Source organism: Pseudorasbora parva, chromosome 20 (genome assembly GCF_024679245.1).
Source record: "Pseudorasbora parva isolate DD20220531a chromosome 20, ASM2467924v1, whole genome shotgun sequence".
NCBI lineage: Eukaryota > Metazoa > Chordata > Actinopteri > Cypriniformes > Gobionidae > Pseudorasbora > Pseudorasbora parva.
The window spans coordinates 31,001,017-31,027,804 of record NC_090191.1 but is presented as its reverse complement, the minus strand read 5'-3'; the positions used below and the strand labels follow the sequence as shown (position 1 = coordinate 31,027,804).

General features: G+C 37.4%; 1 protein-coding gene and 1 long non-coding RNA gene across 5 annotated transcripts in view; one reads left to right on the top strand and one right to left on the bottom strand.

Annotated features, from left to right (window-relative positions):
- The window catches only part of LOC137049618 (uncharacterized), an 84,622-nt gene that overhangs the window by 24,969 nt on the left and 32,865 nt on the right, over window positions 1-26,788 (bottom strand). For 2 of the 3 annotated variants that reach the window (XR_010899662.1, XR_010899661.1), the window contains one exon: window positions 14,732-14,866. This is a non-coding gene — a long non-coding RNA (uncharacterized lncRNA). Of the gene's footprint in view, window positions 1-2,233; window positions 3,757-3,880; window positions 3,933-14,731; window positions 14,867-26,788 lie in introns of those variants that run through there. The other variant, XR_010899660.1, reaches the window with a different exon arrangement.
- shisal1a (shisa like 1a) overlaps window positions 14,759-26,788 on the top strand; it is a 36,696-nt gene continuing 24,666 nt past the window's right edge. For both annotated transcript variants that reach the window (XM_067428178.1, XM_067428177.1), the window contains exons 1-2: window positions 14,759-14,895; window positions 25,302-25,466. In XM_067428178.1, coding sequence (XP_067284279.1) covers window positions 25,400-25,466 — 67 coding nt within the window. In that variant the 5' untranslated portion in view covers window positions 14,759-14,895; window positions 25,302-25,399. The remainder of the gene's footprint in view (window positions 14,896-25,301; window positions 25,467-26,788) is intronic.

Here is a 26,788-nt window from a genome sequence, read left to right as displayed (position 1 = left end):
ATGAACTTTATTTTTAATGAATATCCAGCTCATGTGGGTAAAACATTGCAAGTTTTTTCCTCCCTTTTACCAGGGATTCGTTTGTAAACAAAAGACTGGATTTGCAGACAGGATGAGATTACCATGTTTTACCATGACTAATAGATCTAGCTTACTGCAGTGAGGAACAGGTGTCTGATAGTGGCCACCAAGCAAACAGAGTAGCATTATAACATAACTTTCAACACACTCAGATGTATCTAATATGTTCAACAGCACTGTGTTACCCAGTATACATTTATAATGTCATATGTCTATTTCAATTAAATGCTGTTCTATTAAACCTTCATTTAAAATATCCAGAAGAAAAAAAAATATTTTCACAAAAATATTAAGCAGTTTTTTAAAGAAATGTTTCCTGAGCATCATCAGAATGATTTTTGAAGAATCGTGATACTGAAGAATGGAGTTTATAAATAACTAGAATAAATTACATTTTAAATATATTCAAATTGAAAACACTATTTGGGCTAAACTACATATTTTGTGGGTGCATTTGCACCATTATCTGATGCGCATAATTTCCAAAACATTGCTGATAGAACAAATATCAGTGGGTGCAATTTGCCAACCCTCACGGACTATTTTCTTTCTTATTTTTGTGGATTGGCTTCAGTTTCTGGTTTCTGTCTATACTGTATTTATAGCTAGCTGTTTGTAATTACTGCTGTTAGTTGGTGAGCCAAGCAGCCAAAAACAAATAGTGAATTCATGTACATAGGAAGAATTTATGGTAAGAAGAACACTAATATTGATTTTAGATCTACCATTATATGTGAATACATTTTACACAGATGCCAGACATCAGTGCTTTATCATAGGATGCTTTACACAGGCAAACACAATCAGAATGTCTCTCTTTCTTTCTTCCTCTCTCTCTCACACCACAAATCTTCCTGATCGTTGCAGGCCTTATCAGACAGTCTCTTTGTATTGCAGCCAGATACATAAATTCCTTCCATGAGCGCAAGTTAAGAGTTTCTGTTTATTCTACTTCTGGAGGACACCTGAAATTCAAGGTTATCACTCTTTTCTGGAAGTTTGGAGGATTTGGAGAGAGAAAACAGAACCAAAACAAATGTTTCTATAAAACAACAAAAAGAGCTTGAGGCATGGGCTTCAAAATATCCTGTTTTCCTTAACTCCGTAAAATAACAGCCGTCTAGCCGCTTTCCACTTTGGCGTGTGGTGAACCGTTGTAGAAGATTGTGTTGTGACATTAGCAGAAAAAATTCAGACAAATGAAGTGCGCATTAATGATTACGGAATATTGCTTTGAATATGCTATTGCTCCCTTCATTGAGCCTAAAATCTCCCTCATTCAGAGCAAAGAGATTTGCGGTGGCGAGTTTGACTGATGTGCCACCCTGTCATGTTTACTCCAACCCTTAACAGCCGGCTCGTTCTGAGAAGCTGTTCACTTCTCTCAGAGCACTTGACCTCTCTCACAGTCTCTGTGTTCGCGGTACAGTCGCCATGGAATCTCTGGCACTAGCTAATCGGCTCTCCAAAAATGGTAGAAATCCAAATGCCATCTGCCATCTCTGAGGACATCATGGAAGAGGACTTAGAACAGCGGAGCGATATGAAAAGCTTTGTCAAAAGCATAAATCTTTCTGTAAGGATGGCCACTTCTTCTTTGACAGAAGGTCGGGCCTCTGGTCCTGCTGCTTAATATCATGCTTGAATATTCAAAAACAACTGAAGCTTTTCAACAGGGGCAACATTAGCCAGCCGTAACCATGGAAACCTTTCGGCCAAGAACGAGAGGTAAAAGAGTGTCTGCGTACAAATCATAGTAATTGTGTCAACAGGCATTATAATTGAATTTCTTGCAAAATTTTAAACCTGGGCAAAGCAGCTCTAGTTTGTTCTCAAAATGAATGACCAAATCAGTGACTTGTCTGTGTGAATGCAACATTCAGCAACTGAACTGCAGAAAAGGTAATCACAACCTATTGTTTAATGTTTTCTTCAACATAGGCTCACTGGAAAACGTGCCTACCTACATTTTTGCAAAACTCCAGCAACTTACATACAATTCACGGCAGTTTCCAGCTAAAATTAACTCTAGAGGCAATAAAATACCAACCTTTATTACTTTTTCACACAAATTATTATTATTGACTAAATAAAAATATGCCTGCAAAATGCTTACCACAGAGCACAGATATGTCTATGGCCATGTCTAGGATAAAGAGTATGTACAGTATCCCAATATACATACAGTTAGGGTGATATTAAATTACTTCAACCATGATATAAGATTTTGACCATATTGGCCAAGATAATTGGTGCGATTTTGGGCTGATTTCTGCTCTTCCGCCGACAATCCAAGGTAAATTCCCAATTATCTTGATGGTTCTACAGAAAATTTTATAGATTTTCCTGTGGTGTGAAGTGTGTTAAGAGTGACTGCTTGGAAGAACATTGCAGGCGCCCGATCCTAAAACATAAATATTGAGCATGTTGAATATTTAAGATCAGAAATCCTGTTGTGTGGGGGGAATCCCTAGCACAAACGCCTGTTATGCTTCAAAAGAATTATATTTTGCCAGGCTGAGAATTAATTTGCAAATAGTTTAGACCTAGAGTTTCCTTAACTGTTCTGTTTCTATAGGCTCCTCCCCCTAAGGTTCAAGACATGGTAATGGCCTTGCACAAAGGTACAAACCCCGATTGCATTTTCCTCCCTCAATGACATCTATTTAACTTTGTAACTAGGCTATGCACGACACGGACTCTGTGGCTCTACAAATGCTTCTAAACTTTATTAATCATCGGTGGTTTAAACATTTCCCTACTTCTCAACCTCACCATTCTGAAAATAACTCCACCTGATTAAGATTATTGACTTTGTGGATTTCATTTTCTCATTAACGGCGATGTCAGTCAGAGCTCTGAGAGAATAGTTTTCGTCAGAATTCTGCAGGAAAAAATTATCCATTTAATGGGGTGCTTTTTTGTCTCTAGGGAGCCAATTGTCCTGTAGCTACCAAAAACTTCCCTCAATCCACATGTTGCCATTTCAGTGATAACATTTTCTGTCCCATAGCCTGCTCATCTGGTCCAGGGTGACAGATGGTGACCTATCAGGAAATACAATTCACGGGTCGATGATACACCAGCCATTGGCATAAAGGACACCCCTGCTGCTCTCGCTCGAATGGCAGCAAATCACTCACGAGCTAAAAAGGATGAAAATGCCTGGCTTGTTTCCTGAGGAAGTCAAGTTTCTTTTTGAGAGAATAATAGCTTGAGAAATGTCACATTTGGCTTTATTTAGCCTCCAAAATATCAAATGCATTTCTCTAAGCTGCTTGGTGAGATGTGATGTGAAGATGTATACTAGTAGAAGGCGAGCAGAATTTTATCGCTGATTAGTCCTGATTAAATGCTCTGGAAAGCGAGGGTACTCATACATACTCCTGATTAGCTGAGAGGAAGCATCATTCATACAAACACCAATCATTAAGATGAACGAAGGTGATGATGATGGTGGTGGTGGTGATGAGGATTTTCCTTTAGAGCTCAACCTGCATTCGGTACAATGCTTATAATCATTTCATCCCCTCTTCATCATCCCATCCCCTCCATCCTTTTTCCTCCTTAATTATTCACCTGACCTGTTGATTGCAATCTGCCATCAGTGCAAATGAGGCCATGTGAAGTATCTCACAGTATCACCCGTGTCTCGAGATGAGGAGAGATTAAGAACTGGAAGGGAAAAAATAAACCAATCATCAGTTACCTTTATCTTTCTATTTAATATATTTTGTAATATAATCATTTATATATCATATATTTTTTAATATATTATTATATATCTTTTTCTACTTACATCTCTATCCCAGACAGTAAAGTCTCACATCAGCTGTCCATGAGCAATTCCTCTGAAGGAAAATATATAATAGAGATTTACAGTATGTTCTTGTCATGCATTTCGAGTTGTTCTGATAAGTTAATTTTTATAAGCAAGCCATTTAGAGTTAGTACTTCTATAAGTATTTATGTGATTGACATGCCATAATGTCATTGCATTTATTGATTCTCCTCAAGCTTCACTATGATAAGAACCTAAATGAGTTTATCCCAATGCAATCAGCCTCTAATGAAAAGTAAGTAAAAATCATTTTATGGAATTCCTCTCAAATCCAAAGGTCCACTTTCCCAGAGCAGATGCATCACCATGGTAACAGCTACATCCTGTCAACCTTGCAGGGTAGGAAACAGACATTTGAGAAGACAAGCTGACTGACAAAATCATAATTGACTGTATTATTCACCCAATTAGTGCTCACAAAAAAAATATTTCATTCATTGATTGCATTGCTCATTTGCACATGCTGTCTGCGTTGTTTTAGCACAAGATTCAACTGAAGCGATTATGTAAATTAGATAATGCCACAACAAACATGCCCAAAAAAATAGTGCCATACTTAAACTTTCAAAGTAAAGCGGATGTGAATATGATTGTTTCTGCATTTGCCATAAATTAATCTCATAAATACTTTCATTGCACCATGGAACTTTTCTACCAAAAGCAGGAGCGTAGCATTAAGCCTCAAACAGCTCATGACTCAGGCTGCATCTATAAAAGAAATGTGTATTTCTTTAATAAATAAATAAATAAATAAATAAAATGAATAACAGTTTTCATGAACGGCAGAATGGGGCCAAAACAGCTGCTTTGTGTTTGCGTGCGCCTTTAAACTCTGTCCTATTCCAGCACTCTTGGGTTGGATTAACAGGCTTAATCGCATCAAAACGAGGATAGTCTTATAATCATTCCAGGAATTTTAGATTTCCATTTATTAAAAGCTCTTTTTAGAGTCTTTTGGCCAAAAAATCTTTTGCCCCTTTTTGCATCTACCTCTAATCATTTTTCATCCCACATCTCATATCTCACCGCTTTCTGCAGGTACAAATAAAAAAATCATTAGCCATGCGACTATAATAATCGCAGCAAAACCATCAGCAATGTCACTTTCTCAGGTCTTGTGTTAGAGAGGTGACTGTCACCTTCAGTTGCCGTGCAGATCTGGACATCAGCCAGTGTTGCTCTGGAGCCTGGGGTGACGTACCTATTTTTACCGATCGTCCTCGGAGGACATGTTAGCATGTGTTTTCTATGGATGACCTAGTGAATGCACTATACAGCAAACATGAGACAAGGAGACCTATAGGAGAGACCGTAGTGGTTGCAGATGATTTTGAGTTTGATTTTTGAGCATAAATGGTTCATGAATGTACTATTAACTGCAATCCCTGTTGTAAATCAGCTTAAAAACTCCAAAAAGCTTTAAGTTTCCAAACCAGCAGGCTAACCAGCTAAACTTCTGTCTTGACAACTCCCTGAGTCTTTGGCATTGTAATGGATATGACAATGTTGATATGTTCAGTCTTGGTGGAATAGATCTGCTACACTGCTGCAGAGTAACTACGGTATTAGCTAATGCCAATACATACGCGAAGCGCTGCAATAAGCAAGTAAGACATGCTGCGGCTATACAAAATAATATACATGAATTACTCATGGATCTATACCAGTAGAGCTGGAGAAGGTGGAGGGTTTCTGAAAGCACGCTGCACTGCTACAGAAAATGTTGGCCAGTATTTGAAGTTTGAGCAGCAAGTGCATTGGCTACTGATACCGCAGGAACCAATCAGCTGTGCCCAATAGAGAAAGATGTCATTGCAAGCAGATAGAGTTAAGGACCTATCAGTCTACCATCTAGAGTTGCATATTAGACCTTTGTATTTAACCCAAACCAAACCCAAAAATGGTTATCTAGTTCTGCTATTTAGTACAAAAAAGAAAGTCAAAGTGTTTCCATAGTTACTAGAGAGAGACACGTGATGTACCATGTTTGAACCTGGAAAAGCATTGTACTTTATGCATCTTCAGACGTGTTACCCTCAGAGTCCAGCTGTAAAGGAATAGTCATGTGTTCCAACTCTTGTTAAAAAAAGGGAACAAAAATAGATCTTGTCCTCCACCCACACGCCCCTCACACTGGTCCATTCATTTACTTTTATCTTTTTCTCCTCCTACTTAGATATAAGTTTACATCATAATCAAGTGCATTTGTCAGGTGTTGAATGACTTGAATGAAAGTCATCATTAAGGAAGTTAACATCTGAAAAGACATCGGGATGAATTTACATTGATGTTGACCAGATCAATGGGCTGTATATTCTTGCACGACATATATATATATATATATACACACACACACACACACACAAATTGTGCTATAGTAGATTCTTTGCCAGTGCCAAGTTTTGGGGTATTTCATGTGAAGATTCTGTTACTGCCACTGGATAACAAACTGTGGCCTGACAATAACATTCATTCAGTCTTTCAAATGAAGGCTTGTAAACAGCTGTGTTTGTCTTGCCATGGCAACAGAGTGGTGGTGATGACGGTGTTTGTCATCTCTAAACATAGTAAAATAATATCAGTCCTGACCTTGTGCATCAATAATCTGCACCCTACCTATTGGTCTGGGTACAGGTCAGTTAAGGTCTGAACCTTATGATGGAAATATGATTGCAAAAATAGTTTAAAATCTAGAGGTATTGTAAATACACAACTTTTTGTATACAAACTATAATATATATATATATATATATATATATATATATATATATATATATATATATATATATATATATATATATATATATATATATATATATATATATTATCATCTCTTCATCACGGCAGTTAGTGGGTGGGTGGGTGGGAAATATAAGTGCGAGTATATGTGTATATATGTGTGAGTTTATCAAGGCCAAATTGTGAGCATCTCCAAAACTGAAGCTCTTGTGGGGTGTTCCTGGTCTGCAGTGGTTAGTATCTATCAAAAGTGGTCTAAGGAAGGAACAGTGGTGAACCGCCCATAGGGCATGACCCAGGCTCATTGATGCACGTGTGGTGCAAAGGCTGGTCCATGTGGTCTGATCAAACAGACGAGCCACTGTAGCTCAAATTGCTCAAGAATTTAAAGCTGGTTCTGATAAAAAGGTGTCAGAACACACAGTGCATTGCATTGTTGCGAATGAAGCTGCATAGCCGCAGACCAGTCAGGGTGCCCATGCTGACCCCTGTCCAGCACAGAAAGCACCAACAGTGAGCACATGAGCATCAGAACTGGACCACAGAGCAATGGAAGAAGGTGGCCTGGTCTGATGAATCACGTTTTCTTTTACATCACGTGGATGGCCATGTGTGTGTGCGTAAAATATAGCAATACTGATGAACTGACTCTTTAATAGTGTCTCAGATGTAAACCATTTAAGGTACAGTCAGCTGTTCTCTCCCGAGTCTCCTTTACCTTGCCCAAAGCCTTTATTACTCATTGGTTGTGTCTGTTGCTCATTGCCTCACATTAATTTTTACATCATTCTGTCCTTATTATAGGACAGTTAAAACACTGCCTTCAGGAAAACCTAATGGTAGAAGAATATTTGCTTCCACTTCTCCTGATAAGGCTAACTTGCTGACTTATGCCTCAAAACTGTGCAAGATAATTTATGTAAAGACTGAAAGCACAAAATGCACCAGTTCTGACAGATTTTCCACAATAATTATGAATAAATCAGTTATTATAAAGTGATTCATCGCAGATGAATTTGTATTCTCTTCCATTGTTTGTCCTCTAGCACACACACCATATGCTAAAATAAAATACTGCCACATTTACAAGACTGAAATGAGCTAAATGATGTAGCTTAAAATCGATGCTCTGTTAGCATTAGGGTTTACAGAGTCCAGATTGATTTACCTTTAATTAGCAGTTCTTTGGAGATCAGGGAAAACCTGCAGCTAAATGTATTCTGTGCGATTAGAAAGAGAGCAAGCCACTGTGCCACTCTGTCTCACAATAACCAAAAGCTTAAATCTAATAGTTGTACAGTTCTTCTTACATCAAAAAATTATTTGATTCCGGGTAACAAGTTTTTAGGAACGTATTGTTTTGATGTCACATTGAAAAAGATGATGAAACTTCTCTCTCAGTATAAATAGGACCTTGTTATTCTGTTAGTTTCTTCAGCGAATTAAGGACAAGATATTTGTTTGCTTTGTCACAAACAAATGTCATTTCCACTTTTTTACTGTCACCATCTTGGTCTGTTCTTCTAGGCAGCTGGTGATCTTGATAAAAGCCAGCTCCACTAACAGGAAGGTGAGGAGGAGGTCTTTGCTAAACTGTATTTCACCTGACAAACTTTGGCAGGAGCAACTCCCTCCCTCAGATTTCATCTCTCATGCTGCGTCTCAATTCGCCTACTTATACTACATCCTAAAAGTATGTTGTACTCTTTTTGTGAAGGAAAAGTACATACTTTTGAGTGTGTAGCAGAAAAGTATGCAAGCTTCAGGACATACTACTTCGTCATCTTTAATGGACTCTGTCGCTTAGTTATGAGCATCCCATAACTGAAACTGGTCTGTCAATCATCATCAGTTCAAATCCTCCACATTCAGTTTAATCTCCTACCGTACCAGAGAGAAATGTAGCCGCATGTTGATCTGCCATTTGTGGGTCTTTAATGCAGAGACTCTCCTCATGTGTTTGCAGTTTAAATATAATGATGCATTTAAAAGTTAACGGCTAAATGTGTCATTACAAAAAGTTCTCATAGTTGCTGCAGATGAAATATAATGTGGACAACACTGAATAAATATATTTTTACCAGGCTAAATACAGATAGTTGGTAACTCAAACCCCTTTATCTAAACCTCTCCACTTACCCGGCGTACTCGCACACCCGCCATGTTTGTAGTTTTGTTACACTTTATTTCCGCGTTTGTAGTTTTAACCCAATCCTCGTCCAACTCGCAATGGGTTGTGGGTATTAAAGCCATTAGAGTGCGCATTGATCCACACCTCGAATTCTGACCGGATATAGTAAACCATGCGGGTATCTTTGGAATACTCTTTTCAACATACTACAATTTGGGACACACTAATTCTATTTTCGAGTACTATTTAGTATGGACAGTATGCGAATTGGGACGCAGGGTCAGTCTCTTCATCTTCTTTTTAACCATCTTTCTCCTTCTAATTACCAATGTTTCCCTCAGTCGCTAGCTATACAAGATGTCCAAATGGCTGCCAACAATAAAACAGTTAAAAATGTTACAATAGCCTTTATGGGCTTCTTTGGGGCAATGTGAAAAAGAAATAACCATTTCCTATATAGAGATAATAAGGATAGCATATATCCTCATATCATATATGACAAGACATCAAAATAGTTTCCTTCTTGGATGTTTAAAACCTTGTTTTTATTCGCTCTCTTTCATTCACTTTTTTATTTATATCTTTATAGACTCATATTTACTGCATGTAATGCCTCCTTCTCACCCATTCATTATTTCCCCAGACCTCAAGAGTTTTGTGCTTCTGCTCCAAAAAAAACCCCTATAGATTACAAGCCTGTCACACTTGCCTGCTGTGAAACATGAGATGCCACCAACATCTTCATGAAATAATGATGTGGTACATACTAGCACAGGATGTGTGTTCATTCACATGCTTATACGGGGTCATTCACATAGAATGAGCCCTCCCCTGGACAGCACGCCAAATACGCATTATCTTTACTCTATTTAATTTGATGTATGTATGAACTTGTGAAATTCTTGTTATAATGCTTACGTGCTAAGCGTAATGCTGCGCATGCGTATTGCAGACCGGGCTTCTTGGTGCTGCACGCGCTGTTGTTTACAGTTACAGTGGCTGACAGGGTTGGAGGATTGAAGTGGAGTGAGAAAAATGAGAGATAGTGAAGAAAATTCAGTGCCCACGACCAGCTCGGAGGACACAGATATAATTGGCAAGTTAGTTCACTTAACTTCAGTGGTTTGTAGATATTTTGGCAATCCCATCCAACATAAAACAGAGCGACGTACGTGGATTGCTTATCATAGGTTCACCACACAGAATTTAGTTATTAAATTATCATACTTCTTCGAAGTTCTTCCAAGGCAAGGCAAGGCAAGGCAAGGCAAGGCAATCACCTTGTTAGTTGCTAACGTTACCAAACTATAATCACTAAAACATCGGACTTGTACATCGCTATCATAATTGTTTGTCTTTGGTGATGTATTAATGACTCAGCATCGCTTGTATAAAAAAAATAATAGTTTCATCCGATGTTTCAAATGAATAAAATAGACTAGACAGCCCTTACTGGAGTTCCACATCTACTGAAATTTGCTCTCTCTCGACCAGCCCACAGTCGGTGAGGGGTGTGTGTCGGTGAGATGTGTGTGTGTGTGTGTGTGTGTGTGTGTGTGTGTGTGTGTGTGTGTGTGTGTGTGTGTGTATGTGTGTGTGAGATGCATGGTAGACCAATCCACTGTGAGTGGCCCGTTTTTTTATTTTTTTTGCCCGTTTGCATTTTTAGTGTTTTACTACTCACACAATTAAGTATATATAATGATATTATAGATATATAGTGTAGAGTAAAAAAATGCTGACCAGTTAATTTTTTTATAAATAAATCTATCTACGTCAGTTTTACTAAATTGTTCACCTGTTTGGGGATGTTTTTGTAATGTTTTGACAATAAAGGATAGTTTAAAACCACAGTTAACTGTCTGTTTTCTACATATTTCACTCAGGAGCAAAAATATGCCTTTAAACTTTAAAGAAATAAAGATTTTACATTTATCGTGATATTTATTGATATCAACTGATATGGAAATTTATATCATGATAATTTTTTTGGGCCATATCGCCCAGCCCTTCATGCACTAGTCAAACTATTGCGCTCACGTCACACGCCTTTTGTAGCATCTCACGCATGAAACGGATGCCAAATTTCAACACATTAAAAAGTAAGTCTCTAGACCTTGCTCTATTTTTGGTTAGACTGACCTAACCGTAAAAACGTTCTGTGTGAACCAACCCTATAACAGGGTATAAAATGACGCTTGTTTACAATCACTAATACACCAATTTCTCAATAATTAGGTCACTTTTCCACAACAGACAGCACAACAGTAGCAAAGAGATTCTGATTCAGAAAGCCACTTCGGATAGTGTGCCAGTGTCATTGTAATCAGGCGCTAAAGAGAGTACCTATTAAAAGTAATTTGAGCAAATGGGATAGCTCAGGGTCCTTACAGAGACCTGATTTCAAGGGAGGACCTGATTTGTCACCACTCTGGTTGAGTGTTAAATGAACGAAAAGAGTTACGAAAATGGGAGGCGTGTCAGATCGGTGTCATGTGCGTAAGGTCTTAAAGTGACAGCAGCCTAATAAACACACAGATGTCTGTCATTAATGTTAATCAAAGAACAAAAGAAAAAGAGAAAAATCACTCACTGCTCTTGAATGAATAACTTTTGTAGCTTTAATAAAAAATGTATCTATATTTAATTTATAATTTATGCAGTGAAAGCTGTTAAGTGTTTGATAACTATTACATTTTTGTATATGTCCTACCTGTTAGCAAATATTTAAAATATAATATCTTTATATTGTTTCTACGTAATTTGTAATAATTGAAATTATTACAATATAAAAATATATATAAAAATATTGTGATTAATCAAAATTAATTACAGAAAAATGTGTCAGCACTAATGTTAATATAAAATATCATTGGTTGTGGATTTTTTACATTTGAGCTGTTTTAGAAAACGTGATTTGATGACATTTGTCTGTCATCAACAGTAATCTGAAGAAAAAAAATACTGAATTGCTGAGTATTTCCTTTCTCAACTGACACATATATGAAGCTTAACCTCATCAGGACTTTCTCAGATTGGGCTGACGGACACATTTGCTTATGTGCGATCAGATACTGCTGCATCGTTATAATTTCGTGTGTGCACCTCATCAAAACGAATCATGTTCATTTGTAGCAGGGTTATAGAGTGAATGGTGAATATTTGTTTGTTGATGTGGGTGTGACATTGGAGATCTTTTAATAACTCTGGGCAAATGTAAGCCATTAGATGTGAACATATGGAACTGTATCTGCTGGTGTGTGTGGGGGGAGAAAGATTGAGAAGGAGGAAACACACCTGAATAAAAGTTTGTGTGGGTATTCATAGTGTGTGTGTGTGTGTGTGTGTGTGTGTGTGTGTGTGTGTGTGTGTGTGTGTGTGTGTGTGTGTGTGTGTGTGTGTTGGTGCGTGTCAAGCGGACTGCAGAGGTGTGTCATAATGCAGTTGTCCTGTTTCAGGTGCTCAATGCAGTACTGCGTATTGCAGTAGTGAAGCATTCTGCTGCAAAGGTGTGTGTAAGGTGTTTTAGTAAATGAACATGCAGTTTCAAAATAAAAAGCCTCCTTCTACAAGATTTGAGTAACATTTCACAGAGGGTGCTAAGCAGGTTTGCTATGAAGAGCCATAAAGAAAAGCCACAAATATGGATCTGGTTATGTGATGCAATCATCAAAATGCATTAGTTTAAAAACAATGCTCTACGCTAGCAGTCTTTTGAGGTCATAATGTAGGAACTGCACAGAAATAAGAAATAATTAATCAATAATCTGCCTTGTAATCATAACTTGTGTCAAAAGGAATAAAAGATTTGAATGTTTTACTGCCTCTAGTGTTCAGGTCAGCTGGAAACTGCAGTGACTTGTATGTACTGGAAAGGTTTTGGCGTTTTGCAAAAATGCAGGTTGAGGTACATTTTTCCAATTGGTTGAAAACATTTGTATCACGCAATTCATTTTAATAATAATTCAATGGTAACTGGCAGTACCTGCCTTACTTTCTTTCTTTTTTTCGACCACGAATAAATGGAAAATTAGAAACAGGAACAGATTCCTGAACTTTAAGAAGTCGTGAAAAGTTGCAGCTTGTTCCTTGTTTTTGTCTGACTGACTTCACAAATATCATCTGCAATCTCCAAACCTTGAGCCGTTGTGTTCCCATAAAGTTTGAATGATTAATTTAGTATCTATGTCATTGAAGAGTTATTTATAATGTTATTTAAGATGATTGATTTGAAGAGAAACATGCTTGTTGTTTAACCGCAGTTCTGCAACTTTCATTTCGATTTGGGAGTGTGAACAGGGATATGCACACACTTTTATGCCTTTAGTAAATATCAGATAACATGTTACCTAAATGTAACCGCACAACATGTACTGAGACTTTCCTTTATCCTGCAATGACCCATGTTCATGTTGCATTTATATGACCTTCTAGCTCTCAAGCTTCTGTTTTGTATTCTAGCTTCACGCAGAGATCAAGTAGAATAAATGCAATACTGATGCTTTAAAACGGAGAGTACTGAACTGTATTACTATTGGGTTTTGTACGTTCTTATTTGGGTTAGATGAGGACAGAAAGATCTTGACCTCACACATATGCTATTTATCTCTCTCTTTCTCTTTTTTCTATCGGGAAGGGGAGACCTTCGTCCATGGATGGAATGGGTGAAATTGGTGTGTGTGTGTGTGTTAGAGAAAGACTGCTTGATTGAGCTCTAGTGAGCTGTCAGAATCACACCCAGACCATCCCTCATTAGTGAGCCAATACTGACCTTCTGCCTTCAACTGTTGGACTATATCCAGATCCTGCTACACATGTTGAAGAACTCACCCACACTCTCTCTCTCTCTCTCTCTCTCTCTCTCTCTCTCTCTCTCTCTCTCTCTCTCTCTCTCTCTCTCTCTCTCTCTCTCTCTCTCTCTCTCTCTCTCTCTCTCTCTCTCTCTCTCTCTCTCTCTCTCTCACACACACACACACACACACACACATACACACAGATTCAGAAGCATTCACCCACTCACAAATACCACACACATATTGATTTGTGCATTGTACTTTCTGTTAAATTCACTGTTAATTATATTTTACTGTTAATGAGTTAATGATATCTATCCCCTAACCCAGTGTTTTCCGACTTGTAAATTTAACTTTAATATATTATTTTATTAATATAAAAATCTGTCCGGTACCAATAAACTGAAAACTATTTTCATGTTATGGCTGATAACTGAAAAATTTTATATTACAGAAATAAATAAAAAATAAATATATTAATAAATACATTTTGAATGCTACACGTGAATTAACATTCAGTGATAATAAATTAATATTAGTGTTTTTAAAAGATTAACCTTAAGAGAGTACTAGGTGACAGCAAAGTAAAAACAGAAATGAGCATGCATAATCAAATATCCAAATACGGCAGATGTATATCTCCAACATTGGCCAGTAAAAAAAATAAAAAATAACAGAAATATAATCGCCAACATCCACTAGGGTACCAATATATTGTACATCCCTATATAAAAATAAAGCAATCAAAAAGAACACAAAAATTGTCTTTTAAAATTTTTGCTACGTGAAGTTAAAATAAAAGTGTAAAATGCTCAGGATGTACTTCAAGTTAATAATTTAAGTTGCAAATCTCTGAATATGTTCACCATATTTCAATGTTATAAGCCATAAGTTTTTTCCCAATAGAGACCATGTCTTCCTCACCCCCCCCCCCCACCCCACCACACACACGGTGCTCCCTCTCATCCTCTCTGCCGCTCTCTCACTCTCTCTCTCTCTCTCTCTCTCTCTCTCTCTCTCTCTCTCTCTCTCTCACTCTCTCTCTCTCTCTCTCACACACGCTCTGTCTGCGCTCAGTTTAAGTGCAGGGATCCAGTGCATGGAAGGTAGAGGGCAGAAGTGCGCATTTCCTCTCCTCCCCTTTACCTCCGTTCATCTTCTCATTCAGATGACAGCCTGAACGCTCACTGGAAACAGCAGGATGAGTGTGTACATGTGCATGTGTGACGTACTCCATCGGAGAGTCTCATTCAACATGCTGTAACATCAAGCAAACTGGCTCTACAAGAGAAAAAGAGACACAGAAAGAGGTAAGACTGACTCTGCTTCTCAATAACATGAAACATGCTCTTTTTTGTTTGTTTTCAAAAGCACAGCCAAATTCCCTTCTGAACTTACATGTGCAGAACTTGGAACAGACCTCTTGGTTTTTACTCTTGCATGCAAGTTACAGTACGTTATTGATATTTCTGATCTGACCGAAAAGCACATTGATTGGAAGGGGATTGGAAGAGGTGGAATTGACTGGCAACTAATGTGGAATATTGTGGGAACGGCGGAGTAAACATGATGCTCACGATATCAACACATCAACTCTTCACGCTTTAGACAATTAGACAGGTTAAAGAGGAACTGCTAATTTGTTTGTGTTTCCTGAGTGGCTGAATTTGCCTGTTTGCGGCAGTGGAAATTGAACGTCGGGAGATGGTAACTTGGAAACAAGAGTGTTGAAAGCGACTAGGGATCAGGGGGAAATGTAATGAACTTGTCTAAGTCACAGCAGATGGGTATCCATTCAGTCTGTGTGCGCATTTGCGGATGACAAAAGCATCCCAGCACCACTTCACAGCTAATAATTAGGTTCCCCACCTCTGTTATTTCTCTGACTATACGAGTGTGTTTGTGTTTGACAACTCTCTTATCTCTTTGAGCAGTTGAGATGTCAGTTGGTATACTCAAGCATACTTTAGTTTATCAGAATGTCTCCCCAGCTGAGCAGTGATGAGTGATTTTGGACGGAGCCCTCAAGCTTGTTTTTATAGAGTGCCACAGCATGTCAGAAACCCTCACAGATTGATTAGACAGAGCTAGGGACTGACATGACCAGAATACTACAACCCAAAAAGCTTGAGCTTAAGCTTATGGTGTATTGTTTAAAGGCATCATTTAATAATATAAATGAAAAAAATGTGTGTGTGGGCATGTTTTTGTGAAATATCAGGACACAATTGTGTTATTACAAGGAGAGGGTGAAATATGAGACATTACCCATGTCCCCATTTTTCTAAATGCTTATAAATCATACAGGGATGAGTTTTTATTTTTAAGAAAGTAAAAATGCAGAATGTTTCCTGTGATGGGAAGGTTTAGGGGCAGGGGCAGTGTAGGGGGATAGAAAATACGGTTTGTACGGTATAAAAAACATTACGCCTATGAATGTCCCCACATTTCACTAAAACAAACGTGTTATTTAAAAATAATATTGCTTTAAACAATTTATTTTAATATTTTGTTGTGAGTTTTTGATCTCAAATTAAATTATACCTAAATCTCACTCACTCACTACAGTATTTAATAATATTTTGAATTAGCATTCATTTTTATATTTTCATTTTGCATTTTACTTTAAGTTTTCGTAATTTGGTTGTGTTTTTGTAATTAAAAAAGTCTAATTAAAAAAGTCTATTTAGCTTTAATTTATTTCAGTTTTAGTACTATTTATTCAGATAGTTGCCAACAGTGCCAAGGCATTTCTAGTTTTTCATCTAATATTTATATTTTATATAAATTACGCTTTATTTAATTTACCGTAAAAAACAATAACAATATGTTATTAAACAATAACAACAACAAAAAACAATTTGTGGGGTTGTCATGACTCATGATCAGGTTGTGCAAACACACACGAAGATGAAGATGACGATGAAGATGAGAGTTAAGCCGTCTTTAATAATTTACACAGGGTAAATCCAACATAGAGGCAAACAAGCCAACATAACCGTAATAAAGACAAGACCAGGTAAATGAAAACAGAAACACATGAACTTAAATACAGGTTACAAACAAGGTCATTAATCACACACAGCTGAATAGAATGACGAATCAAATTAACCTCCATGACAACAAACTAACTGTGCAAACTGAAAACAAAGTCCAAGTGATGAGTGTGTGAGACAGGTGTGATATGAAAGAAGCTTTGACTTCAGTTACCATGTGCGGTCTAAAATATATCGTATCGCCAAATCTGACAGCAAATCTTAGGAAATATCTGCTGAATGCTGTGCTTGACCAATCAGAATGAAGTATTTCAGAAAGCTGACAATGGTATGGTAAATATCAACGGTTGATCTTCAGTAGCTGTGAAACACATCCCCAAAAGGAAACACCTCAGCCCGTGTGTGAGCTGATGCATCTCCTCATGGCATTTAAGTTTCCAACAAAGATTTTTGGAATCCCAAAGTTAAAAGTTAGCAATGTGGCATTATTATTTAGTCTCTGACCTTTTGGAAACACTGTCAAAAAATTCTCTCTCTGAATCAGAAGCCAAATTTAGGCTCCTAATTTTAGTCTCGACATGTCATCTCTCTTAGGTGAGAAATACATTTTGGAGGAGAATAAAAGGGGCTAGTATTAATGAGAGCCATATTTCAGTCCCCTTTTGCATTGGTTATCTGCCTTTCGCAGAGACCGAGAGAAAAAGAGATTCTTCTTAATTACAAACAACCCGCTCTGGGTGTCTTTAAACAGTTTGCTATGAATACATAACGTGAAAGGCAAAAATCCTCTACTTTCTGTAATCCACTGTCTTATATTACACCTGATGCTCTGTTCTAAACACCAACATGCCTGAGGCACAGCAACCGTTAATAGTTTAAAGCTAAGAGCAGTCGATCACACTGCAGGTAAGTCTTCCCTTACACTCAGGGATGGTGTACACACAAGGGCATCCGAGTCGCTTGAAGATAATGTGTGTTAATGTGTGTAATGAATAAGCCTGTCTCTATCGTTTTCACATTACAGCAGAAAACGGACACATAGGAGTAATAAAGGAGCTCTTTAGTAACATAGCAATGAAGAGTGAGAGAGGGAGTGAATTAGGCATGAAAGGACAGAGAAAGAGGGGATATAAAAGCTATTTGCAGCTGTTGATCTCCCATTTAAATAGACAATCAGTGCAGTCACCTCCAATGATTGGAAAATGGAGGATGAAACCCAGGACAGTTGCATATGCATGAACTATGTTAAGATTGTGTCTTAAGAACTGCTACTTTTCGGATTCAAATTGGACTAGTCTACCTTTATTCTGTAACTGTCTTGTTACTAAAAGTTGGACAAGTCTTGTGGAAAAGAATGAGATGACTAACTTGTAAGACTAGTCTAAGCAGTTAATGCAACCAACCACAAGTCAAAGTTAAATGACCAATTTATGACCATATTTCCCCATACTCTTATTTTAGGATGATTTCCCACCAAGGCAATTTATTATATATATATATATATATATATATATATATATATATATATATATATATATATATATATATATATATATATATATATATATATATATATATATATATATATATATATATTTTATATTTTATGATATATTTTAATAATTTTATTACAATATTTAATTTTACAGCTGGATATCAACATATTTCATCAGTTCATTCTCCCCAGACTCTCTTTTTTATTATTATTATTATGTTATTATACTTTTATTTTGCATTTATTTTAATTTAGGCTTTAGTCAATAAGTTTTGTTATTTAAAAAAGGAGTCTATTTAGCTTTCATTTATTAGAGTTTTAGTACTTTTTGTACTTATTCAGTTGCCAAGGCAATATATTGTTTTTCTATTGTTTTTACTCTAACATTTATATTTAATTTTTTAGGCTTTTTTTGATAATTGCTATTACTATAGTATAATACTATTTTAAAAAGTTTATTATGAGCTTTTTTAATATAATAATATTATTATATTAACATGGCTCATAATAAAATATTTCATTTTACAATTAATTTGAAAATAGAGGATGAAACCAAGTTTATTAAACAAATGTATGGCCATATTCTCTCCAGACTTTTTAAATCTAGATTATCATTATTAAAGAGACAATTATATTTTGTTAAAATTTATTGTTAGTGTTATTATTATTATTATTATTATTATTATTATTATTATTATTATTCCATTATACAAATAACAAAGTTGCACATTTTGTTAAGGAGTCCTTGTTAATAGTGTTATTATACAGTTAAGTTCTGATTAATTAACATGGTTAATGTAGGGTTAGGGTTAGTATTGAGGTTTGGTTTAAGGTATCATGTAATTATGCATAATCTACTGTTGTATTTTCATAATAAATATATGTAACTGTAAAATAAAGTGTTATTAAAAATCTAAAACAATAAACAAAAATATTTACAACAATAATAGTACATTGTGGATAGAAAGGGTAAATCTAAGCAGAACAGAACAATGCCTGTGTGTTGACAGGGTGGGTGTTTGTATCCCTTTGCCATTCTTTCTGATTTTAGGTAAGGGGTGTATTGATGGTAACTATGGGGATGAGCAGAGAACAGACTGTACCATCTGCAGTGCTAATGACGTTAGTTCATGTTATCTAAATGTAACCTTCCCTCTCTCCTCAGTTTTCAATACGCATCTCACTTCAATAACACATTTTTAGAATTAAACCCTGGATGCAGTGCAGTCTAGATGTTTGGGGGGTTCCATCTAAAAAACATGAAATAAAAAAATAGTTGGTTCAATATATGACATTTTGGATAAACAATTTAGAGTCCATCACCCTCATAGATTTGCATTTGAATAGACCGCTTTTTGTGAGCTGACAGCTGACTTTATCTTTTCACAGTAGAGTTAGTGCTATAGTGGACATTTTTGCAGTTTTAAATCGTCAAGCCAGGCAAAAAAGCAAAAGACCAATAACTGAGGGACATTTTTTTAATTCAGGACCACTTTGCATTTAGTCCTGTGGTGCTGTGTGTGCTGAAAGGGCTTTTAATGCATGCACCATCTGCAGCTCATGTACATGTTTCATAGAATACGAGTCAGATTTAATGAGCCAAATGATCCAATATCATGATGTAGTGTAGTCTTTTTTGAATAGAGTCTTACTTTTACAATAATTTTCCTTTAAAATGGACTTTTTCCATTCTGTTTCTATTCTATTCTCAACAGGTTTGGCTAGTTAGCATAGCCCCTACCAATGCCATAATTATTCTGTGGACAAAAAGTATCTTTCTCCAATGATGGCCATTAAAAAGTAGATGTATTCTCTGAATATTTTTCCCTGTCTGCTACTTCTGGGAGTCTTGCACCAGAAACTGCCACCGAGATGAATGGGAATGCTAATGGATACCTCTCTCTCCAGGTATCATATACCTCCTCTACCCAATTCTGTCAAAAAACATCCCCTTGAAACCAGAAGAACAGAAACGAACTTGTTCACACAACATTTTTAAGTCTCAGAGGATGATGTTGTATCTTCACGCAATCTGGCATTGCTTCCTTCTAAACTCACATTAGTTTACACAGCTTTCTGTAATAAAAAATTAACAAGCAACAGAACACATTCACAAACAATTAGTAAGAGCTTCTCTATTGTGCAGTATTCGCTGGCAGGGGGTATGGGGATGAGCATATGATTATAAATATTAATTGATCTTCAGAGAGGAACAATGACTTCAGTGAAGCTCAAGTTAAATTTTGTGATTCTCGTTTGCTCAAAGGCAATAGAAGCGTTTCCCATTCTCTTCTGCATTCTCACACATGCACAACGGTCCAGACGGGATAAACACACTGTAGTAAAGCCTTGGGAAAAGAAAGTCCTTCACACTTTTCTCTTCTTCTGTGAAGCGCTATGTGATGTACTGCCAGAAGAGACACTGCTAGTGGATTTGGACACAAATGTCAGAGAATTCAGAGCCATATGTACCGCACTCAAAGGGATTCAGAGGGATTGATCCATTTGAGGAACACACTATAGCCGCATTTCCACCGCAGGAAATTTCCCTGGGAACTAGGAACTTTGGGGTGGTACTTAGTGTGTTTCGACCGCAGGAACAAGGGTCTTAATGAAGTTCCGGGTAAATATTTCCCCCTCCAAACAGCCCTGCTCACGAGGTAGTGCTTTTTCAAAGTTCTGGAACTTTCGAGGGCATGACAATCACAAATAATTGGTTAAGCTAATGCAGCATTTTATTTTTAACCGGCATTTAAAAAAAATTAAAAGTCTTTTGCAAGGTTCATTCTGCATTCAGTAAATATCAGTCTTGCACTTTCTGTCTGATGACGCGGGTTCGTCTCAGCCATCTCACGGCCAATGTCCGTAATAGCTGATAATAACATACATTGTAATTTTAAATCTAGCTTTATAAGCTTTCCTGAAAAAAAAGTTCCTGGTAAAAATTGTTTCTGGGTAATTTCGGTGGAAAAGGGGCTTATCCACAACTTTCCTGCAAGTCTTAGTGGGCGTCGCCATGACACTCGATACTTCCGGTTGACGGTATCTCAGTTCCGGTTTAGCACACATAACAGTTATGCTGCGTTCACACCAGACACGAGTGACGAGAATAAATAGCGCTATTCTCGCAAACATGGACGCGTGAACATTTTGACTGCATTCGCTTCATTCACTACACAACAGACGCGAATTTGCGTCACGGGAGGGGCTTCTGCCAGGCAGCGGCAGTCGTCAGAAGGACGAGCAGAGTTAATGCAGCTCTCGCCGGGGTTAATAAGCGCTGAGCGCCTGGGTCTTACTCATCCAAAACCTTGCTTCCATAAACCATGCAACATAAACGGACCCGTTTGACATGTTGCTAGCACACTTCGCTCTCCATTCAATGCCCAACGAGCTTCAAATAAACTCAAGAATTGTGATGTAGAAGTAATATTTATATTTTAATATTTGTAATTGTTGAAATCATGTCAGACATTGTCAGACTTTTTTTTAATCAACATGAAAATAGATGCATGAACTTCAATTAATTTAAGTGCATTGTAATTAACATTTCATTGCTGTAAATTTAATTATTGAGTTTATATAATATATTAGTTTAACCTATTTAAAATACTGCAGTACAACTGTATAATTTTTTGCAAGGGGTATGTTTATTGTTTTCAATAATTTACAGATTTATTGTATAGTAAGACCGCTCTAACAACCTAATGTTAAATAGAGACCTGCACTCCCGCGGGACCCAGCACAACCGAGTGCGTTGCGGGATAATATTTGATGGGTGAATGCGGATGCGGGTGGCAAGATATTATTGTGTGCGAGTTGCGGGAAAATAAAATTATTTTGCGGGACTCCTGCAAAGTGGAAATATCTAACAAAATAAATAACTAGAAACAAATAAACCTTTATTTATAATAAAATAAAATCGATTTACAGGCGCATGGACGGAAGGTAACTCTTGCGTGGATCATAGGAACAGCCAAGCCTATCACACAGTGGCAAAATGTGTGCACCGCATAACTCGGGTGAATCGCTTAGTGCTACAGATATTAGTAAGTTCTTGTAAGATAGTCAGATCCATGCGACCATCTGGGACATGTGATCATTTTGTCTGAAGCGTTGTTGTAAAAGTTTACTCCCGAATCCTCATAATACAACCAAGCGTTTAGCTGATTACAGTACAGACTAACGTAAACCGGAAGTTCGTTACCAACGTTAGTTCTACGTTGCCATAGCGATCATGGGAAAGGTCAGAGTTCGGGAAAGTTGTGGATATCTAGCTTTGTTTTCAATTGTGTTAAAAATAGAAAACAAATTACTGGTTTATATGGGAGGGAATCCAGATTTTCATCCAGAATTAACAAGAGTTGTTCAAAATACTGCATCTGTCATTAAAAGTGGATATTTAAAAAAAAAATGAAAATTGAAAAATGTTGTTATAAAAAAGCAGAGTTAAAAAAAGGTACTTTGAAAAAAGCCTCAGTCTGTTTGTTTTGTGCATAAAAAATGTCCATAAAAACTGTGAAACTGAAAAGTCAGTGGTCCCACTGACTTTCAATGTATGGACTAAAACAAACGTTCTTCAAAATATCTTCTTTATAAATCATAAATAAAAACAAATAAAATTTCATAAAAACTGTGAAACTGAAAAGTCAGTGGCCCGACTGACTTTCAATGAACAAAACAAACGTTCTTCAAAATATAGTTTTATCAATCATAAACAAAATCATAAATAAAAAATAATCATAAATTAATAATTAAGCATTAAATTAATACAATTAATGGTCAATTATAAAATAAAATGAATAATTGACAATTGAATTAACAAATTGGAACACCTCAATTCAATAGGTGTCCCAATACTTATGGTAATATAGTGTGTGTGTGTGTGTGTGTGTGTGTGTGTGTGTGTGTGTGTGTGTGTGTGTGTGTGTGTGTGTGTGTGTGTGTGTGTGTGTGTGTGTGTGTGTGTGTGTGTGTGTGTGAGAGAGAGATATTAATTATCTTGTTTACATCACAAATAGAAGATCATTAAAAAAACAGTCACTGTTTTTTGCCGATATAAAATGTCCATGCAATGTTATTTTAGATCCCTGCCTTTTATGGTGGACAAAAAATATATTTTTTTCGTGATCCATTGAAGAATGAAAGTCATACAGGTTTGGAACAACATGAGACTGAGTATACAGCTATTTTTTATTTTTGGGTGAACTGTTCTTTTAATGTTCATATACTTTCAGAATGTCCCTGAGTTACCACGGTAACACTAAAGCTGTTTTCATGTGCGTAGGACAGATGGATTTTTTTTACCATATGTTTTTCATTTTCTGGTTTTAGCATATATAAGTCCAATGTTGGTTTCATCTGAGCCACACAGCAGATATTCGGTATCTCCTCAGACCTCGGTGAAGTATTAAAGGAACAATAAACGCAAAAAGATGCTTTCTTTATACGATTAAGGTATGAAGATATCAGTTCTGACTTACGGCATAATGACTGAGTAAACAGTCATTACCTCATTTGGAATTCAGAAAAAGTGGAATCTGATTGTCTGATTGTTGATACTCAAGGGTGTTTTTTTGCCGCAATATGATTCAGTAACCGCACATACCTGTAAAAACACGAGGCAGTATATAATAATACACAGTGTTGATTATTGATCATTTCTGCACTGGAGTCAAACATACCTTATGAAGGAGGGAAAACTAATCTGTTGAAATCAAATATTATGTGAAATACTATAGACCAAACCATAAATACACAATGCCAGGAATCTAATATATTAAGGAGAATTTATCTGTGCCATAGGCTTGTGTGCATATTGCATATTGATGCGGAGTATTTGCCTCTGGTATTTTTTGTGTGTAACTGTGTGCGGTTTATTTCCTTCTTGTTGGCAAGGGGGAGTGTTTGTGACTGCCAACAAGCCATTCAGAGGCCTGTACGGGTGACAGAGGCGGATTGGCATGGTGACGTGTTATGACAGACGGCCAGCTCAGAGCAACCAGGCTGTTAGTGTAGCTGTAAACCAAACACAGACATGCTGACTGCTGTTTAAACACAAAGAGAAAGATAAGAAAGATGGATGATATAAATATATATCTAGAGAGACACATTCACACACCAAGCACATTCCCATAAACCCCTTTAGTTCAACACATATATTATGCAATGCAGCTCCATTTAACCAACAGTTGGTTGTCCTTATGAGCCACATTTCCCCCCATCCTGCCTGATGATCTCAGTCTTAGGTAGGCCACATGCATCTATTCCTTATGGTCCTCCTGCCAGCCCCTTTTACCATCCTGTGCTTAGAGTCTCAAGGTATGTTCAGAATAGCGAAGTGCTTTTACTATTTTTGCATTATGCAGTACATACACTGTGAACAGTATGAGAACTTTCTGTATGCATGGGAAACCCAGATGACCTACAACATTTGACAAAATGAGCATACTATATAGGATACAGTGTCCCAGAATATAATGTGCTCAACTTGACCTTCCATTTAACTATACAGAGGATGAATGTTAAAGAGGGCATAAGGCTGTGATATTAGAGACAGCCAAATCTACTGTCCTAACGAAAGCCGAATTTTGATCGGATTTATTAGCTTTATTAATTCATATGCAGCCATACTCTTGTTTTCTTCATAGTAGATAGCATTCTTTTTTTTATGCGTCTCATGACAGTCGATCTATGAGGATAGAGGCTTTGAAAAGGTTTTAGAGAGATTTGATTTGATATGTTGTGTGGAGCCTGGAAGGCTTTTTTTCATATTGCTCTGTTTTAAAATATGCTTTTCATCATAGAAAGCACATGCTGAGACAAGCATGGATGGAATCAACAATAAAGAATTATCGTACTTAATCCTTTGCAACATGTTGTATCTATTTGTCATGAGTGCATATTGTGTATTATTTTTCTTGCCAAGATTCCATTCATCAATATTCTCATATCTCATGTCTTTATCAGCAATCGCTCACATTTCCCCTTTGACAGCAATAATGAAAGAGTTGATGTAACACCAGCTGTCCATCTTATGTGTAACTCAATCAATAACTTAAATATCAAGCCCAACAGATGTCTTTATTTAAACAATGCATGAGTCATTCACTTCATTACATTTTATGTTGGAACAACATGAGGGTTAATAAATTATGACTAAACTGTTACTGTCTTTTTTGAGAATGTAAGGCTTACATGTAGTCTATCTTTGTGTGTGTTTCAGAACTTGAAGAATAAAATGACCACCAGGCGGTGAGCAATGAGTGTGTGTTGACTTGCTCTCTCTCTCTCCTCACACTGTTTCTTCATGAGGGCTGAGAGATGACCATGAACGGCCGCTGGTCCTTCAACACTTTGGCCGTCATCTTTATCCTGCTTTCTACTGCAGGTAAGGCCAGAACTTATAGATGCCTTTAAAGGTGCAGTTAGCGAATTCTGAGAAACACTATTGATATCATCATTCATTGCTCCGCCCACAAAATGCTCAAACACACGATTGGATGTCTCTTTCATATCAACTCCATTTTTATCCCCATCAAAATCCATGCTGCATATTAACACCACACACACATACCAAAATTGTCTTTTGTTTCTGTTTTGTCATGTTATCATGTTAATGCATACCTGTGTTAAATGTTTGTCAGCATCTGTGTTGCTGGTCTTCGGCGTTGCTTCTCCACCAGCCAGTCAAACTCGAGCCGCACCCAGTGGCCTGGATAAATAGTGCCATGCCTGTTGTGTGTGGGCGTGTCGCCACAAAGTGTCTTGTTAATATTGTCTTGTTAATAACTTACCCACCCATGTTTGTAATGGTTTTAACAAAAGCGACGGGGCATGGACTATAAAGAGGAGCCCCAAAGAAGTATGTGGGGTCAGTTAACTTGGCAAGTGAGCAAACCCGTTGTCGTACATTTGGTGTCACAAGTGGGATGGCTACACGCAAGTCTGTGCAGAGAGGTAGGAAGTCTAGGGTGGGGCTTAGTTCCCAGAGCAAGGCTATGGCTGAGTCGGATGTGGCCTGGGACACTGCTGAGCCTATAAGAAGGAGGATAGACAGGAGGATTCCCCACCAGTTTGTCCCAAGTCCATGTCCCCTCGAGAACCAATCTCCCCTACTACCACATCCAGTGGTGGGATGTATGCCGTGATGCGTGATTTCCTGAGTGCACAAGAGCAGAGGGAAAAATGCTATGTAAAGGAGCTACAGAGTCTCTGAAAGTCTGTAAGCTGTCCGGCAATCTGAGGTGTTGAGTGAGGCTGACAGTCCATGGATAGAGCTTCCAACACTAGCTCAGTGTAGAAACACAGCTTGTCAGAGAGACTGAGACTGAGCCGAGGTTGGCAGTCCTCCAGTAGGGTGAGGACGCTGAAAACTTCTTGAGTGGTTTTGAGCGTCCAGAACCTGGAGATGGCCAGAGTGGAGTTATCAACTGGTTCCACTGCTGTCTGGGCAAGTGCTGGAAGCCTACCAGGCCATGAACGAGGACTGAGGGGCGTTTTACAGCAACCTGAAGGAGGTGTTGCTGGAAAAGTTCAACATCTCTCCGGAGACTTACCGCCAGCGGTTCCAGGCCACTCCTACTCGCAGATGGAAACATACAATTGACTGACTTGTACCACTGCTGGGTGACACCTGAGCTGCGCACAAAGGAGGAAATAGGTGAGACAATCCTGGAACAGTTTCTGCGTGTTGTACCCTACAAGGGTAGG